At 44.8% G+C, this 18,623-nt stretch overlaps 1 protein-coding gene across 9 annotated transcripts in view; it reads left to right on the top strand.

Annotated features, from left to right (window-relative positions):
- The window catches only part of IKZF2 (IKAROS family zinc finger 2), a 119,297-nt gene that overhangs the window by 45,598 nt on the left and 55,076 nt on the right, over window positions 1-18,623 (top strand). For 6 of the 9 annotated variants that reach the window (XM_064660347.1, XM_064660342.1, XM_064660341.1 and 3 more), the window contains one exon: window positions 16,014-16,280. In XM_064660347.1, coding sequence (XP_064516417.1) covers window positions 16,014-16,280 — 267 coding nt within the window. The remainder of the gene's footprint in view (window positions 1-16,013; window positions 16,281-18,623) is intronic. The other 3 variants (XM_064660348.1, XM_064660345.1, XM_064660346.1) reach the window with 1 other exon arrangement.

Raw genomic sequence — 18,623 nt, 5'->3', positions numbered from 1 at the left:
TCTAGCCTGAGCCAAAATATATGGAGTGAAAATTGTGCAAGTTTCTTTGCAAGCAGATGTATCTTGTCCCTGATAGAGAAGGCACTGGCTTTACAAATGCCAGGACTCCTGCAAGCAGTCTATGTCATGCTGAATTAGGATTTGTTTCTGCTTCCATTGACTTCAGCACATGAACATTAATCTCCAATATTAATCAATTTATTGTCACTGAACCCCCATAAGGTAAAGAATTACATCCTCTATTTTGTAGATGAACTGAGTTGCAAAGAGATTTAGATTCCTGTTTAAACATGTGTTTAGGCACCTAAGGATGCAACTAGATGCCAAGTAAGATTTATGAAAGTGCCTTAACTGATCTTGAGTGGAAGTTTAGGGCCCAGAGAAGTGGAGGGATTTATAAATTCAGCAAGGCACAAGTCAAGCTGACTTCCCTGGTCACACCCATGTTTGGGAGCAGAGCTAGAGCTGAACCCAGACTTGTACCTGGTGGGCAGAAAGAGCACGTGAGAGAGGAAAACTGGGGCCTTGTGGAGCCTGTGCCTGGCATTTGGGGACAGCACTGCTCACACAGACACATGCAGCTGCTATTACCCCTTTCTGTTTATTCCTACCCTTGTAATTCCATCAGCAACCCCCTTCCCACCTTAGGTTAATTTTCAGGTGGATCAGTTCCAGATGCAGCAGAGATACAGCTCCAGGACCCAGGAAGGTGTAATGACTGCAGAGTTCCTTTGTCCCGTTGTGACTGTGTAACCAGGAACGCAGGGAGGGATTCTGAATTAGCTGTCTGTGCTGAAGAAAGGCACAGGAGGTTTAGCTGTAACACTCTCCAAAATATTATGTAACTGCCATCATACAGTTAAGCACATATAGAGATTACAAATGTTTGCTTTTTTAATTTTTTCAATTTTTAAAAAGTTGTGCCTTTAGTTTTAAACAATACCTGTTTCAGAAATTCATGATTTAAATGAGTTCAATGCTTCCTTAGTTCCTGATTCAGAAGACTGGCTTGAGACTGGTTTACTGGGAACAAGCTTGCTGTGGAAACCACTAGGTGGAAATGACAAGTAATAAATTTGTTGAAAAAGGCAGCTTGTAAGCAGGACCAGAATGAAATTTGAGTCAAGTTAGATGAAAATGTTGGGGCAGAAAACACTTCAGTGACACTGTAATGGCTTTTGATGTTTGAAAGCAGAAAACATTTCCATGTTTGTTTCAAAATCATGTATTTCAGCTCAAAAGGGCCAACACTTAAAGGGGAAGGTTATACAACTTAGAAATGTTTTATTTTCTTTTAACTCAAGTCAACTCAAATGATTTTCATAGCAAAAGGAACATTTCTGTTGGTTTGACCCATATGATTATTTCTTTTTGTCTTCGGTAGTGACTGCAGAAACTCTGTTTTCCTTATGTCTCCCACCAGAACTGAAAGTTGGAGACTGGAATATTCCACCTCCATGTGTGCGGGGTGCAGCTGCCTAAAATAAATCCCCAAGCTTTAAGCATCTCAGGCTCTGCCTCATAGTAGGTGCTTTATTCTTGCCCTTGAGTGAGAATCCCATGTTGATGGTATCTTTAAGGAAGCAAAGGATCCCAAAGCCCCAGGCCAGAAACTTGGCAACAGAGTTGAAAACGAGGCATTGCTGCATGAACAAGTCACTGTCTGCAAAGACTCTTTAGCATATATGCACAGATAATGGTGGTTGTGAATGTTCCAGAACATTAAAGGAAGTCAATGGATCCACGGAGCACATGAAAGTAGGTAAAGGAAGCGTGGCATGTGATATCTAAAATCATATGTCCTCCCTGAGAGTACCCACAGCGCCTTCCTGAACCCCTCAGATCCAACTGGGCACGGGGGTGGTTGAATCTAACACGGTTCTGACTGTAACCTTCACTACTAGAATTGTGCAGGTACATACACTTGATAAGAGTGTGACAGGGGAAAATTGAATGTAAAGTCTGCCAGACAGCCAATAAATTTGCTTTATATCTTTATCTTTTCCTTGCTCGGCAATTATTTCAGCAGGTGCTGAACTACTTTCTGCCTGCTGTAAGCGAGGGGACTCAAATGACCTACTGTAAATTCTTGATATCTCCTGTACTTATGAGAAGATATAATCATCTGAGAAACTTGTATATTTACTGTGGATTAAGATAATTTTTTTTTTTTAATAATGCCTTTTTTTTCTAAAAGCCCAAGATTGGTCATAACTAGTGTTAGGTTGCTCAGTACTATGTAACTGAAATGTGTTCATATTGTCACCAAATAGGTAACAATCTATTTTTAAAATAGTGGGGTGGAGTTGCCGCTCAGGTCCTTCCACATTATTTCTGTAATTCAGTGTAGACAGTTAATGACAGCATATCACTATTAGGTTATTGCCCTCCTAGGTTATAGTTTTTAGAACTGTAAAGCAGGAGTTGCAGGGTTTCATAGGTTGATTACAGACAGATTTATTGTTATTCCTTACTCTTAAATCTGCTAGGTAAGTTAAAACAGCCAAGTAGGAGATCTGGAATAGCAATGATGTGCAGTTAAACACTGAAAAATGCCTACCTCTTCTATAGAGTACAGCTATTAAACTGTTGCTTATTGGACATTAGCATTCTGCATTTGTTACCTGCAGAGCTACTACAGGCAGTAGTTTGAGCAGGCTTTTACTATTTCTGACTTCATGCTACGGCGTTCTCGCTTGTCTGCACAGTTGACCCGATCCTGTATGTCATCAGGGAGGAGATGTTTAACTTGTGACACTACTAATCCTTTCCTGAAGGCTTTTCGTTCTTCCTGCACGTTGTCCTTTCGTTGCTTTTGTGAGCTGGAACATGCTTGCTCAGCCCAGTGATGAATTCGTGTAATTACCTATGTATGTACCGAGGTCCTGTTGACTTTAACGTTAAAGATCAGTGGTTGCTTAAGTATTGCACTGAATCAGGACCCCCCAGGCGTTTTCACATGCACAGGCTAACTTGGGAATTGGTGCACCTCTCTGTAGTTCTGCACCGATGGGAATGGAGAGCAGGCAGGGGACACTCCCGCGGCCCCGCCGGCACCCGGCTGCAGACAGGGATAGCCGGGAGCGCAGCAGCCCAGGAGGGGACTCCTCCGCCCCCAGGTCATTCTGCAGCCCACAGCTCACCTGCGGGCCTTTGCATTTGCACAAGTGAGATACCTGGAAACAAGTCGTGGTGTTAGACTGAGTTCAGTGTGGGTATTTGGTTAATCCATTTCCAGAAGGTTGGTCTGTGTGCAGGTGTGACACAGGCAGAAGCACATGTCCGTGTGAGCAATCTCTGTCCCAGTACACTGTGTGTGTAGTTGTACCTCTGCAGAAACCCTGCCTGCAGGAGCTCCTGTGGCAGCGTTCTTCCTTTCTCAGCCAAGTTCTCATGCAAGAGTAGGGATGATTTTCTGTATGTCCCCTGTACATGTGCTTGTCTCCGTGTTTTTATGATATAAGTGCAGGTAATGAATGCATTGTGGTCGTGCTGTGTTTCTCAGGGAAGGTTTCAGTACTGTCAAGCCCGAAGAGTCTAGGTTGGTCTTGGTATATGGAGACATCAAGTCTTCAGAGAATATGACTGTCCTCAGCTGGAGTGACTGACAGTCCTGGGAATCACATTTGAGTTACAAAAACCTTGGGTATCCAGTACATATGTTGTCACAACCCAGTAGATACATTATATATTCCCTGTAGCGACTCATTTGTGTTCCTTTCTAATACAGTTTGCTCTCAGAGTAGTGTTTGCCCTTTGAAAGAGGGGATGTGTTGCTGTTAGAGCAGTTCCAGTCTGGGCTTCTGCCGGAGCTCTGTGGCATTGCTTTCCCAGGTTGATGATGGAGGGGTGGACCTTTGCTTTCTCCATCCCTTCAGAAGCCATCCGTGCTGCTTCCTCACTGCTTTGATATTCTGCCAGCTGAGGGAGGGAAGAGCCATTTATAAATATTTCTGGTAATACAGTAAGTACTCTCACATGTTTTGCTCACTCATTTTCCGTATCCAGAAATCTATCCGACCAGAATCAGTTCACTCTCTTTTATTAGCAGAAATAGATCCACAACAATTAAAATTGATTAAAAAAAAAAAAAAAAAGGAAGAGAAGCAGTAGCAGCGGCAAGCACAACATCATATTGACTGACTGTGTGTATATTCACACTGGCTTCCAATCCATGGATAATTACCCCTCAGAGATCGTGTGCTGTGTACAGTATGGTGATGGAATTATGCACTTTAAAGAGCTTTAGTGAGCCCCTTAGGATGTCAATTCCTTTCCCTTTCTTTTTTTTTCTTTCTTTTCGTTGCAGTGAGTAATGATTTTTAAATGCACATGACCCACCCTCAAAACCAAATTAAGGTATGTCAGTGATGTTTCGTGTCTCTAGGTCTCACTTTTCTTGAACTGATGCAATAGAAGTGTACCCATGAGATGAAATTGCATGGTCAGGCATTCTCTTGGGATTGATGACCTTCATTAGGGAGGGGAAAGGCGAGTAGAACTTGGATGTTACTCATTCTGTTTGGCAGCAAGTACCCCAGTTGGAATTCCTGCAAGGAAAGAAGGCTTGCAAGAGATTATGGGTGCAAATCCATAGGAGAGCAGACCTTGTTATTTTGTCTGGTCGTGGATCACCTGACCTGAACACTAAGAACCAATGATGGTGGTTTCTCTGACCTCTTTGTTGAAGTCAGTTCAACTGTTTTGATTTGCAGTTTCACACACACACAAAAAAATTAAAAAATTAAATATTGCGTATACATTTCAGCCTAACTTGTTTCTGGCAAAGTGAAAAGCAAGTGAAAAACAGGGCCTCATCGTAGGAAGTGTCAAGCCATCTTAATTTTAGGCAGAAATACCAGCTCCTCCTAGAGGAAAAGAGCCAGTCTGTAAATAGCTCCAACAGATCCTTTACCCAAGCAGACAAAAGGGTGACGTGCAGGAGTTGTTGCTAGTGACAAATTTCGTCTTTCCAATGGGAATGTGTCACACACCTGGGTTTGGGTTTGTCAAAGATGTGACTTGACGTTCAAGCAGGGGTGTTTCTTGATATACTCAATGGACAGCTCTCCGGAGCCACTGGAGCTCTTGGGAGAACATCTCCAAAGGCACTGTCACAGGAGTTAAAAAAGGAGGTACCTGCTGAAACACAGTTATCAGGGCTGATGTTGTGGGGCTGCTGTGCTCCTCTTGTTCTGGGACTGTGGCCGTGTTTATGGATTTTTATCTGTTGTTGACATCTTTAATGAATGTTTAGTAACAGCAAGAGGTGCTGCATCCTGTTCCAGCAGGCCCTTGTGTCAAAGGGAGTGCTCCCCAAGACAACTTGTTGACTAAAAAGAGACTTTTTAGCATGGACAGACTATAGCAGCTGTGAGGTCCCCACAGCTGCCCAGTTCCTGCTCAAGGATGAATCAAGGTGGGCCTGGGAATGCTCCCAGAAGTAGGTTGGTGTGTACAAGCCAGGCCTCTCCTCCTATCCCCTCAGGGCCCCGTGTCCCACGGGGTGCAGTGTCCCCCCTCTCCCCTGTCACCTGGGCTGCAGAAGCCAGAACTAATTCTGCCATCCATCAGAGCCCGTGTGCACAGCTCTGTGTGGTGGTCGGACACTTGTCTCCACAGAGTAGCTGAGTTTATGGGGCATGTTTGGGAAAAGGCTGCATGTCTCTCCTGAGGAAGTATCAGATGCTCCAGTGTACGTGTCTGTTATGTCTCTAACTTCCTGACTCCTCTGGAATAATGCTCAAAGCCACTTGCCACAGCTTTCGGCTTGTTGGGGGCTGATGGGAGCTCCTCAGCAGCCTGAGCTGTGCCAGCTTGGGGTTCAGTCCTACAGTCCCCAGCCTGTGGGGGTGAAGCAGTCCATGGGGGGATCTGCTCAGTGCTCATGGGTACTCTGGTGAAAATGTGGTGGGTGCTTTTTGTGTTTCAGTGGGTGATAGAAAAAAAAGTGTGTGTTTGTCCCTGTTGTTATTCTGTTAATCTAACTGGAGGAGACATTCCTTACTCATTAGAGATGTAAATTTTTAAGTACCTAATTATGTGTTTTACTTGCCAACTCCCTCCAGTCCCTTTCTTCCATGATCCCGCCACCCTCTTCCTTTCTCATTCCCTTAAATATGTGTAGATGATGAATAGCAAATCTTCTCATAGAATTCTTCAGGAATATTTAGTGTAGAGTGTTGCTTTTGTTTGCTTTTCTGGTGACTTGGAGATGGCATGGTGAGAAAAGAAACATGTGAGCTAAACCTGTTGGTTTGAACATTGTGTCAGAAAATATCCATAAATTGCAAGTTACTACACAGATGTATAGATTTAATGAGACTGTGTAATGCCATTTATTTATGCTAAAGAATCTGACACATACGGTACTGAAAAAAGTTAATACTCTAAGAGTTATTTTATATTTTTCCATTGCCATCTGTCACTGCCTACATAATAATGATACAGGTGAAAGCCTAGCACTGCTTTAAAAAAAAATCAGAATGAATAGTCATTTAAATGTCTTGCTGCTTTAATAGCTGGTGTGTTTTAAGTTGTGGGAAGGAGGCACCAGAGATACCCTCCCCCCATTTTTAGTATATTAAAATTTGGGCTTAAACAGATTTAGATTCTTGAAGTGACTTCTGAAAATGGAAAATGATTATAAACTGTTCTGTCCTTTACAATTGGAAAAGTTAAGGGACTAAACCGGATTCTGCTGTGCTCACAGTGTACTGTCAGTGTCTGGCTCTTGGAGTAACCCTTTCACTTGCACGTGGAGATGTGGGTGAATTTTTGTGCTCTTAGTCCTGCCTTCATGGGCTGAGTTCAGAACTGCTGGGGTCCCTGAACTGTGAGTGGGTCACTCCAGATCCCCAAATCCTCACCCCTGTCGGCCATCTGAAATCAATTAAAAAATCCCCAATAATTCAGGGAAATGCACTTTTTTAGCCATCTCAACTGAAAATACTTGTCTCAAAGCAATACTGTGCTACCAGAACTCAGCATTTAAGAGACACTGGCTTTTAAGAGTTTTCCTTCCCCATTACGCAGTCACAGTGTGGTTGGGCAGTGCTGCCTTCCCTTTTATTTCTCTTAGTCACACGGGAGTCCAGCACAGCAAGGACTGTGAAGGGCACGGGGAGACGTCCCTGTGCTCAGACATTTGCAGTGATCCAGGGCTGCAAATGGTCCCATACCTGGGGATCTGCACATGGCTTTGTATCAGCCACCTGCCTCCGAGGGTGCAGGCAAGGCTTTGGCTCAAACAAGTAAATGAAACAGGTTTTGTTGTTAATCTCCTTTTTACAATGTAGTGACAAAGACAGAAAATATTTTCATGGCAGGTGCTTATCGTATAATTTTCCATGGGTTGATGAGTCGGGGAGGTGCCTCTTTTAGAGGAGGACGTGGCTAGGTCAGGTTGCATTAAGATGATTTAGAGTTTATATAATGAGAAATAAATAAAACTTTTCCTGAAAGCTGTGAATGATGGTGTGTAACTTGGTAATGAAAGCCTTTCACTGATTTAAAATAATGTCTCTAGTGGTAAAAATGCCAGAAAATGAAGCAAAGTACGTGGTCCAGACCCAGAGAAGTGATTCCCTTGGCTTCAAACAATTTTTTCAGGTGTATTTCCAAATATAAATGCAGATCCCTAATGTAAGTTCCTTATAAATTAAATAGTCATTACTATTACAATTACTATTTGCGTATGCTGGAAAGCATTTTAGGAAGTCCTGCACTTTTTAAGAAGCAGAGATGACAGTGAGTGAGCAATGAGGTTTTGCTCTCTTCAAATGGATGTTATAAATCACTTTATTTTTGTTTATAAGGGAAGATCCATATATAGCTGTAGTTTGTCAGCACTTTCCATTACAAACTTCTAGTTTTGGTACTATATAGAGCTCTCAGCACTGTTTTATCAAATCCACTTGGGGTGAATGTTGTGTCATTGCTCAGTGAGTGTTTGTTCTTCTCTCTTATTAGAATCTGAACTGGTCTTAACAGATAGAAAGGTGTTCATGGTTTAATGTTTTGAGAGACTGTTTCACTACAGGACTGAGCCTGCTCTTATTTTTCCTCCTCCCTGTGCTTTTCAGTGTGCATCAGAAGCAACTCTTCTGAAGTGTAACAGAGCTGTGCTAGGAGAGGAGACAGACAGTATTTAATGCACACGTTGCAGACAATAAGAGACTTACTTTAGGTTGGCAAGGGAAAGGGCTGTGTGAGACCCCCCCAGCACTGAACCTGCCTCCTGCGCTGCACACCCACTGTGAAATGAGAGTTTACAAAAAGAAAAGGGGCCCTGGAGAACACCTGCTGAGCACCACAGCCCCCCAGCATCACCTGCCCCTCTGAAACAAGCCTGAAGTCATTGAAACAAAGGCAGAAAGTCCTAGTGGCTACAGGAGAGAGCAGGGGAGCACAAGGGCTGGGCAGGTGTCCTGTAAAGGCAGAGTTTGAGAGATAACATTTGTCCAGGAAAGCATGTTTCATGCAACAGAAAAAGAGAGAGAAAAAAGCAAAATCCTATTCCTCTCACCCCATCAAAACAGCTAAAAAAATGTAGCAGAATAAAAAAAGATATACCCAGCAGTTGCTCCTAATTTGACCTTAGGGAAAAATCCCTGAGTCCAACAAAGCCTAATAACTGGCTTAGCTCGAGCTTCCATGGAGGGGGCAGCATCTAGGAGCAGAGTACCATTGTATTCATTCATCTTTCATAGGGATCAGGTTCTGACACTGCAAACGGATAGGGAGAATGGGAAAGGGAAGCTCCTCCTTGCGTCTGTAGGGCATTGGCAGAAACCTCGTATTAAGTTAAGCACAATATTTGTTGCACCATAATTGCTTTGTAAGCACAGGCAGAAAGGGAGGGGGAGCCTGGGTCACCAGGAGTACTTTTCCTACCCTGGGATATGAATACATGACTCTCGCTTGTGTAAGTACAAGTTGCGTAGATGCATTTGTGGGTGAAATTTGGCCTGAGGTCTTTCTGGAGAGGAATCTTGCGACACTGAGCAATCATATATATTCAATTAGGAGTTCGTGCTCTAGCCAGATGGAGCTATGCAGCATGGGTGACCTATGGTGAGCAAATGGTCATGCCTAAAGGCTGGGCATCTGGGGCAGACTCTGGGCTGGATACTGCCATCCTCACACCCAAGTACTCCTTACAAGGTGTCCCAGCCTCTGGACTTCAGCAGGGCTCTCACTGAATGTCACTTAAAAATCATCTGTCCTGTGACAGAAAAGAGATCTCAGGTCTTAATGCTGCTCTTGCTGGGATGCTGTCTGCTTAAATCAGAGCCCTTCCAGCTGTAGCTGTGGTCTTTTCAGTTCATGTTTGTATAAGCTTTTATGGCCATTTGAGCATAAAAGTTGTTCCACAGGTTTCACTGCTGCAGTCTTCATTCCTTGTGTCTGGCCCCGGTCAGCTGGGCTGGGAGAAGCCGCCTGGTATTTTAGAACCATTGCTACTGAAAGCATGCAGTCACATCCAGGGTGCTGCTCCACATCAGCCAAAGCTGGTTGTTGTGATGGCTCAGTATCCCTGGTCAGGGGCCTGATCCAGCTGAAAATAGTGGATTTTCCTCAGGAGGATCAGTTTTTAGCCAGATTGGTATAGCACCAGTTTCATGAGCACTGGTGCCGGTACAAAAGATGGAAGGGACGGGGATCGAGGGAGGATGGCAACCACAGTTTGTGTCAGCTAAAACCTGACTGAAGCTTGGCTTAGCTATGCAACCACATCCCAATTTAAACTAAACTTGGGTGTAACAGACCCGTTAGTCTACACTTACTGCACACACCACCTCCAGAAGACATGAAATAAGTCTTCTGTTGCATTTAGTGAGAGTTTAAATTGACTTCAGAGGTAACAGGCTTAAACTGAGATTCTTCAATGTGAAAACTAAAAATTTCTAAGGATCCCTAAATAAGCTGATCAGTTCTCACTGAATTTCTGGCGCATTAACCACCTCCATGTGGGCTTGAAGAATCCCATTTGTGGCATGCAGAAAAGGACTCGGCACAAAGCTTCTGAATCATTCCCTTCTCCTTTTTATTAGTTGTGAAATATTTGGTTTGATTTAACTGTTATGAATGGACAGAACCCTGCAGAGGTCACTGTGACAAGGCAGTGTCACCATCTAAGATTTGCACCGGCTCAGTGGCCAAAAGCTAAATCTTTGGCAGCTTGCAATGAACAAATTTGACACCCAGCGTTGGGGATGTCCGTGAGTAATGGAAGAGGCCCTGCTTAGGCTTTTGGCACTTGACTTGAGAAAGGAGTTGGGTAATTCCCCTCTCCGTTCACCCTCATTTGTTCCATCCAGATACAGCTTCATTTCTGTCTGAGCCTCCAGAAAGCCTCAATCTACTGTGAAAGCAAAACCGACTCCCTTGAAATACACCTTTCTAACCCTCAACTGAAACATCTCCCATTTCAGTGTTGGTACAACAGCGTTGCCCACAGGTGTCATTGAAGAGACATCCTCTCTTCTGCTGAGGGTCACTGTTACCAACCCTGCTGGTGCCCTGAGCGGACCTGACTCTCCTTTTTCCTCGGCACCACACCTGTGTAGCCTTGGAGCGGTACCTGCTTCACACCAGTGCAGCTCGAGGAGAAGGGGAGGCCTGCTCCTTTCTCAGGAACTAAATAGAATTTGCTAAAGCTAATTTGTTTTCTAGTGTCAACTTGTTCACTAACTGCTTTATGGCTCTGAGGTGACGACAGAGCTGATTCTGTGCCTGGTTCTGCCGCTGCTGGCCTGGCATTCTCAACCCTTGTGTGTGTGCCTTTTTGAAAAGGGAAGGTTCATTAGTGCTCTCTTGTTTACACATTTAATAGCTCAAAATTAAGCTGAAAAGAACGTGAAAAGCCTTGTTAAATAAGACCCAAATTCTACCAGCAACAAGAAACTCAGAGATGAAGTTTTCTTTCAGCTAGGACCATTTTGTATTATCCCAGGAGGAAAGTATGTTTGAACACGTGTTAAAGTCTCTCTACACTTTTGGAGTGATGTAAACACCCTATTTAAGGACCCTTTTTGCTACCAGAGTGCTCTTAGACTGAACAAGAGCCAGGGCTCATTGTTTCCAGCTTTTGGCATTCCTTACCTTGAACTTTCAAAATCCATCAGGACTGGAGGGTTCTCCCCCCTCTCCTTAAATTTTCATTTTACAAAATACTCATCAGTTTGCCATTCTAGCTCTTAAAATTACCTGTATTACACTTAACACTGCTGAGTGCTTTGAACAGTATAGAAACAGGGAGTTTAATAGTATAGGAATGCTCCACCTCTGAGGTTTGTCCTGTATAAGAACTGGATACCTGGGTTCAAAACCCGTGAGAAGCTGGGTCATTTTTTATTTGTCTCTAGCTGCCAATTAGCAATGTTCATTAATCCACTGCCTAGAAGTGCATGATTAAAATAGACAGTGTCACTGACCACTGACAAGACAATATGCAGAAGGCTGTGCTGTAGCTGCCTGTCATTGTGCTGCTGTAGTTGGAGCTCGGTCTCATTTTCCAGGGGGAGGTAAGAATTTCTTAGTTTCTTTGCATCCTGGTGTAAAGACAGACACATCATCCAGGCTTTGAACATTGCATTGCATTGTGCCCCGGGCAGGGAGCCTGCAGCAGACCCTGGGATTGCTTGTGCACCACCTGCCAGCCGCTATCAGACAAGTTTGGTTAGGGAACACGTTGTGTCCACAGTCACTGCAAATGTCCTTCGCCGTGTTCGCCCCCAGAGTCATCCAAGGCTCCTTGGGGGCGGCAGGTTTGAATTTTGCCTCCTCAAGGATGAGTATCTGAAGCTGGGCCAAAGCTTTGTTTCCTGCTGGTGAGAAAAGAGGGAATGGGGAAGGAGGCGTGGGAGGGCTTGAGGGGTCAGGATTGATGTGCTGCTCCGGGGGCAGCAGGAAGGGGCTGGTGGTGCATGGCTGCTGCCAGGAAAGGCTAACCTCTAGCTCGAGACCACAAACCCTTGGTGGCAGTGGCCAGCTTGGTCTTCCAAGGCCACAGATAAAATAAGCAATGACCTAGGACAGCAGACAGTGGAGGAGACAGAGGGGCACAGTCCTGCTGCCTGCTCCCTGGTGTGTTGAACAGAAGAAATTTTGTTCTGTAGTGGGAATTGCACTCTTGTTTGCTTGCTTAAGAAAAAGATGACCAGTGCTTTAATTTACACTCCACCTGGGGATCAAATCTCTCAGTAAGACCAAGGGGTTCTTTTCCCCCAGGTCTCGCTTTTGAGGGAAGGAAATTTCCATGACAGAAGATGAAATACTAGGAATACTTTTCTTAGGTGGATCTTCCAGCTTCTGGTTTGTAGCCACACTAATTTGTGGGTGAAGGAAATATTTTGGTACTGAAAACTTGCCAAAAAGCTGTTTAACAGGGAATTGCAGTTTAATTAGCACTTATGAGAGATTAAGAATAATTGTATTCAATTTGGCCACTCAGGATAAGGTGTGATTCAGGATCAGCTGGTTGGTACTCTGAAAAAAGAAGAAAAAGGAAAAAGAAAGAAATATTGCTCTGTGGACTGGTGAATATGTGCCATTAACTGGGAAAAAGTGGAAGAAACTTGTATTAACTGGAGGGAAATGGTTTGACTTCGTTATTTTGTAGTGAACCGGTTTACAGTTTATCCCTGCTGTCTCTTTCTCTGTGATTTTTTTTTTTATTTAGGAAATGTGCCAAAAACTTTAAAAAAATCCATTTACTTATTTATGCTTTGCACAGGAATGAGAAAGCCTACCACTTTTAGCAAGCATGTGAACTAGAAAGGCAAGGGAACACAGGGTGAAATTTTATGTGGAGGCTTGTGTATAAGGAAGGGTAGCCATCAACATCCCTTGAATATTTCTTTTTTCTTCACAGCAGAGTTCATTGTGCTCCCTGAGGGCTGTAGGTGAAAACAAAGACAGTGCCACTACTAAATGAGCGCAGTTTCAAAGGCTGGCTGAGAAAAGAGAAAACAAACTATATGCAATTTAAATGCCTGTTTGTATGCAAGCTACCACACGGGCTAATACACACACCAGTGTGATGTAAGGCAGTGGAGATGACCTGATTAGCAAAGCCCTTGCAACGAGCTGAGGAGGTCCTTGCTGCACCAGTGCTCCCTCCTTGGGGACCTGCGACTACTCCCAGCCGAAGGAAACCTTTCCGCAGCTGCCAGGGGCGTTCTGAAAATGGCAGTGGCGGTGCTCCGTGTGTGCCCGGAGGTGAGGGAAGTGGGAAGAGCAAAGAGCCAGCACAGCCCCGTAGAACAGCTGGGATGTTGTGAAGGATGCAGCAGGAATTGCTTGGGCTTTGTGAGCTCGGTTTGCAGGAGTTGCGGAGCGCTGTGTGTTTGGGAGGCTGTGCTTCAGCAAACGGCTCGCACCGTTTGGTCGTGCTGTTCATCCTGTTGCTTGAAAGCTGTCATTCAGTGCTAGGGCAAGATAAAGTAAGTGGTCTTCCCGTTCGAAGGCTCTTGCAGCCTTGTTCTCATGTGTGCCGAGCAGGCAGAGGTCCACAGCTGTGAATGGGAAGTCGTGGTGCTCAGCACTAACTGCAGTCAAGTGTTAATTATTCCAAGTCAGAGAAATAGAGACAGAAATCTATATACGTAAAGACACATAAGATCCAAGACTTTCTCTCTCTCCCGTGAGTACATATAAATATACACAACTGGTATGTGGGTTTTGGTTATTTTGTGCATTCCTGTGCCAGGAGAGTGTGCAAACTTGTGGCAGTGACCCGGGGTTTTGGGTGAGGAGCACAGGGCACTATTTCTGGCTCTGCTGTAGCTACTTGTGTGGCCGAGTGTATTAAGTCCTGCTCCTGAAGCCAGCAAACCATTTATCCGGGCTTCATTCTCAGACTTGCTGAATACCCCAAAAGGCTGCTATTATTGGAGAGAACTGCCATTCCTTAGCTCTCAAAGTGGGCTTTCCATAAATCAGCAGCGCGGGCTTTCCATGGGGAGGTGGGTCTAGGACCTCAGCTTTCTCCCTGCCAGCCCACAGAGCCGCCCGAGCTCCTTCCCCTCTGCTCTTCCTCCCTTCTGCTCAGCTCTTCCGCCAAAGGTAGATCCTCCTGGTCAGGAGGCTGTTGCTGTGCCAGCCACCATACCTTGGGCTCGCCACCAGCATGGGATGGCTTCCTGTCGCTTCTCCAGCTGCCATGGTGGGACAGGCCCCCTGGTGCTCCCCATGGAAACAGGCTCCTCTTGACCTCTTTCTGCCTCTGGCCGCCAAATGGGGCCAGGTCATGGTTGTTCTCTCAGTCTAGGCTGCTTTTTCCTTTTTTAAAAACAATAAATGCATCTTTGTGGTGACAAAAATATTAATTATCTCCTATAAACGATGCACTCAAATATTTCATTGTTGCAGACTGTTTGGATGGCGGTGCCTGTGCTGACACAAATCTGCTGTGATGTGATCCAGCAGTGTCCTTGCTGTGGATGGGCTTTGCCGTAATAGTGCTTTCATTCCTTAGCTCCCATTAGTGCCTTGATGAATAGTGGAAGATGTTTCAACAATTTTTTATGATTAAAAAGCAGCATCTTACCGTTGCTTGGTCTCTGGTGCCTTTACCCTGTTCATTATGCTTTGCCAGGGAGTAGCAACAGTGATTTAGAGTTGCAACATCAACATCAGTCTCTGAACCTTGTGTTTTCTGGGAAGGGGAAGAGAGAGGATGAAGGAGGAAGTCTAAGTAGTAGGGTTTTTTCTTCTGACATTTCCAGACTGGCTGCTTGAAACTGTGATGCCTCACAGTGATTAGACACATTTATCATAACTCTGACATTGAGTTCCTGGACAAGAACCCCCTGACAGCTGCTGTGGAGCACACCTGGACAGGGTTTGGAGACACCAGCCAGGCCCAGGGCACTCATTTGTGCTCCAGGTCCACTGCTGTCACTGGCACTCGTGCTAATGGCCTTAGTACAGAGGTCAAAGACTGCTTAGATATGAAGGCTGAATCACCTCCTTGTTAAACCCCTCAGCAGGATCAAGGCTTAGGGAAGCAAACACGTGGGCTTGCCTTCTGGCTGACACTGTGGATGGAGGCTGTGACTCTGAGATGGACCTTTTGGCAGGTTCGACCAGCCATTGAGGCGTCACAATGGGGGTGTCTGGTGATTAAAACACCCCTGCACTGACACCCCTCTGTGAAAAAGCCTGGTATGTTCATTTCCTTTAAAGACTTGCTGATCCCACAAGCTCTTGGTGGTTAGAGGAGGTTTATCCTGTCACCTGAGGATCACAGAAATCAGCAGCGAGCCCGTCAATCTTACCAGGCAGATGTGAGAGATCTTCAGCTGCACGCATTTCACTTGCAAATATAAATAATCCAGCAGTGTAGGTCTCGCTGCAGCCCTGTTTGCCTTGGCAGTGTCCCATTGACGTGAATCAGAAGGTGGGAGCAAAAAGCACTGGAGGCTCATCCAGAGCCTGGTCTCCCCTCCGTCAGGGAACCTGTCCATGCAGGCAGGGTGATTTGGAGATTACTGGCACAGCCCACAAGCCTGACTTTGCTGGGTCCCTGCATTTTGAACAATCCTGCCTTGTTTCCTCACCTTGTGCCTTTGGGAACCTGCCTCTTGGGGCACTGGGCAGGAGTGACCTGGAGGGAGCAGCTGTGGCTATGTCCTTTGCTCCTGTGGCTTCGCTTCCTTGAGAGGAAGGGAACTCCTGTGTTTCAAGCTGAGAAGCAGGAGGTCAGTTCTTAAGCCTGCTGCATCTCTGCAACTTTTGGTAGGTCTCTGGATCACGCCATGCCTGAGTTTCTAAGCTGTAAAATAGGGATAGAAATGAGGAATTTTTTAACAAAAATGAGGGCTTGAATAAATAAACAGCTGTAACTTGTGATGCTGTCACCACCACAAGGCTCTCATGTTGGTTTGAGTTTCAAGGCTTTCATTTAATGCTGATAGCAGTAAAAAAGTTTGGTATGATATTAGTGACTGGAAACTTAGAAAGTGTTTTTAATTTTAACATGTTTTTAATTTTTTTTTTTATTTCAGCAAATTCAGTAAAGCTAGAAATGCAAAGTGATGACGAATATGACAGGAAGCCCCTGAGTCATGAAGATGAGATCAGAGCTCACGATGAAGGAAGCAGCCTGGAAGAGCCCTTCATCGACAATAACGAGATGGTGGATAACAGAAAGCTCCAGGAGCTATCAAGCGAGGGAGGAATCCGGCTTCCGAATGGTAAACTGAAATGTGACGTCTGTGGCATGGTTTGCATTGGGCCCAATGTGCTAATGGTACATAAAAGGAGCCACACTGGTAAGCAGCTGAAAGAAAACCTGATGACTGCCTGTGGCGTCTGATGTTGATGTTACCTGACAACTCTTCTTCTTCCCTTTTCATTCTTGGGGTTCCAGGAGGCTGGGGGGTGGGAAATGGGCTTCATTGGTTTTGTTCTCTTCCTGCTCCCCAAATTCTGGTGATGTTCTGTTTCTGGCAAGCATGGTGCTTGCTTGACTTTGATTTCCAGCCTTTTGTTCTTAAAAGCAGCAAGCACTAAAGTCTGGAAATTGCTTTTCTTATCGTTCTTTACCGGGGGCAAGATGGTGAGAGTCATTCTGTGGCATGGAAGGGGTGTGTATGTGTGCATGTGTGTGTGCATGTGCAAGACTTTTGAGCCTTTAAGGTGAGTCTTAGATGGCCTTCCCTTGGAGGTGCTCACGGGTGGACAAGGCCAACAGCTTCCTGGGGATCTCCCACCTCCTTTGCAAGTGGCTGGACCTGGGATTAGCAAAGCCCACCGGGGGCACTCATTACTCATCTGTCCTGTTGCCAGGGTGGACTTGCTGCTCATTGTGTGACAGCTCCATCAGGGAAACCTCACCTGAACCCCTCCTGGGCTCCCCCACACCAGCCAGATACCATTCTGGGGGCAGCTTTCAGCATTTGTATTTTTATTACCATTAGTATTACTACTGTTTGGAGACCAAAACAGCTGACCAGGCTTGGGGGTATGAGTTCAAGAGGTGGATGGAACCTTTGCAATGTGCTGATTGAGTGGTCTTTATGGCTTGAAAGATGAAGCCTTGAGCTTCAGGGAATTTTTGGGAGTTATGGCTAATATGATAAAATGGGATGCCCAAGAAGCTGGTAGTCTCTCCCCTCTGCTGAGGAGTGACCTCAGGTGGGAATGACAGTCACCTCCAACAGAAGTACAGGTGGTGCCAGAAGACAATGCTCTCTGATAGTGCCTTGGATTCAAAAAAGCACTTAAGCTTGTGCTTAACTTTTATGAGATTTAAGCACATGTAAGTCACCTGAACTGCTTCAATATAAGCTTAACTTAAGATACACACTTAAATCTTATTAAGTTTAAGCACAGGTTTTTGTGGTGGAGCCTCAGTGGGTGTTTGTTCTTCATATTCTTTGGACAAACTGAAAGATGCTTTGCTTTTTATCTTTGTCTACTATTATTTAATGGGGTCAGAGACTCACACTGACTGAGACATCTGCAAAGATATAAAAAGTGGGGGGTTAAGGTAGAGAAAGAAAGACTTTGAGTAATTCCTTTGTAAACCTGGTAGATTGCAGTCAAGGCTGCTCTTGATGTGCAAGAAATCAATAGAATTTCTGTACAGAGAATTAATAAATATATATTATACAGTTAATGCCCTGTATATAAGTTGTATTGATAATAACTTAACATAAGTGTATAATGCAAAGCATGGCTATATCATTTATGATGGAGTCCTGATTTTAGACAGGAGTTACGAGAGGGGAAAAGCATTAGCCAGAGAACCAAAACCTTGATTAACAATTTGACATGCTATTGCTAGGAAATGGAAAGGGAAACGAGAATGTAACAGGCTGAGTCCCCAGCTTTCAACCTCCCGAAAAGTTTCTGTTGGCGGTTGCACATATTGGAGCACATGTATTGTAGGTGCATCAGAGTCCACGTATTTGAACTGCAGCAGCCAAACTAGCCCTGCCAAATTTAGATTTAGGTACCTAATTAAATGGTCTGCATTTTTTGAAATACTGAATAGCTAGTGACAAGCTGCCCTTTTTGTGGTAAAGAAGACATGTAAATTCCAAGTGAATGGAACAAAATCTCATCTGCGTGAGGGCGAGACGGCCGTATGGGGGTGTATGGGCAGGAATTGCATAACTGGTAGCTTTTTCCTTGGGGCTACTGCTGGTTCCTTGTAGAGCTCTGACTCTTTTCCCATCAGAATGGGATGTACTGTTCTATACAGATGATTTCAAGCATATAGGAATGGCATTTCTTTTAATGTGCAGCTCAGTGCTCTGCTCTCGGTAAACCAGTTGACAAATTTTGCAGGGGATTTTTTTCCCCTCCACTTTGTTTGTTTTTTAATGCATACTGCTGCTTCACTGTCCACAACAGAGGGAGAAGTTTTCTTGGATTTCCACATCCTTGATTTTAAGGAGTATTTTTAACACACTGGTATATATCTTTTAAAGTGCAGTATTTTAAAATATATTGCCACTTCCTCGGCAGCTGGGCTGGCCCTGGCTCTGGAATGAGCCCTGACCTGTGGGAAGGCTGGTTTTGCAGCCCAAGGGAGAACGGTGGAGGGAGGAGAGGTTGTCCCCAGTGAGTGGAAACGGATGACATTCTTCATCAGCTAATGCAACTGG

Source organism: Pseudopipra pipra, chromosome 7, assembly GCF_036250125.1.
Source record: "Pseudopipra pipra isolate bDixPip1 chromosome 7, bDixPip1.hap1, whole genome shotgun sequence".
Taxonomy (NCBI): Eukaryota; Metazoa; Chordata; class Aves; order Passeriformes; family Pipridae; genus Pseudopipra; species Pseudopipra pipra.
The sequence above is the reverse complement of the archived record's forward strand: the minus strand, read 5'-3'. Positions and strand labels throughout refer to the sequence as shown.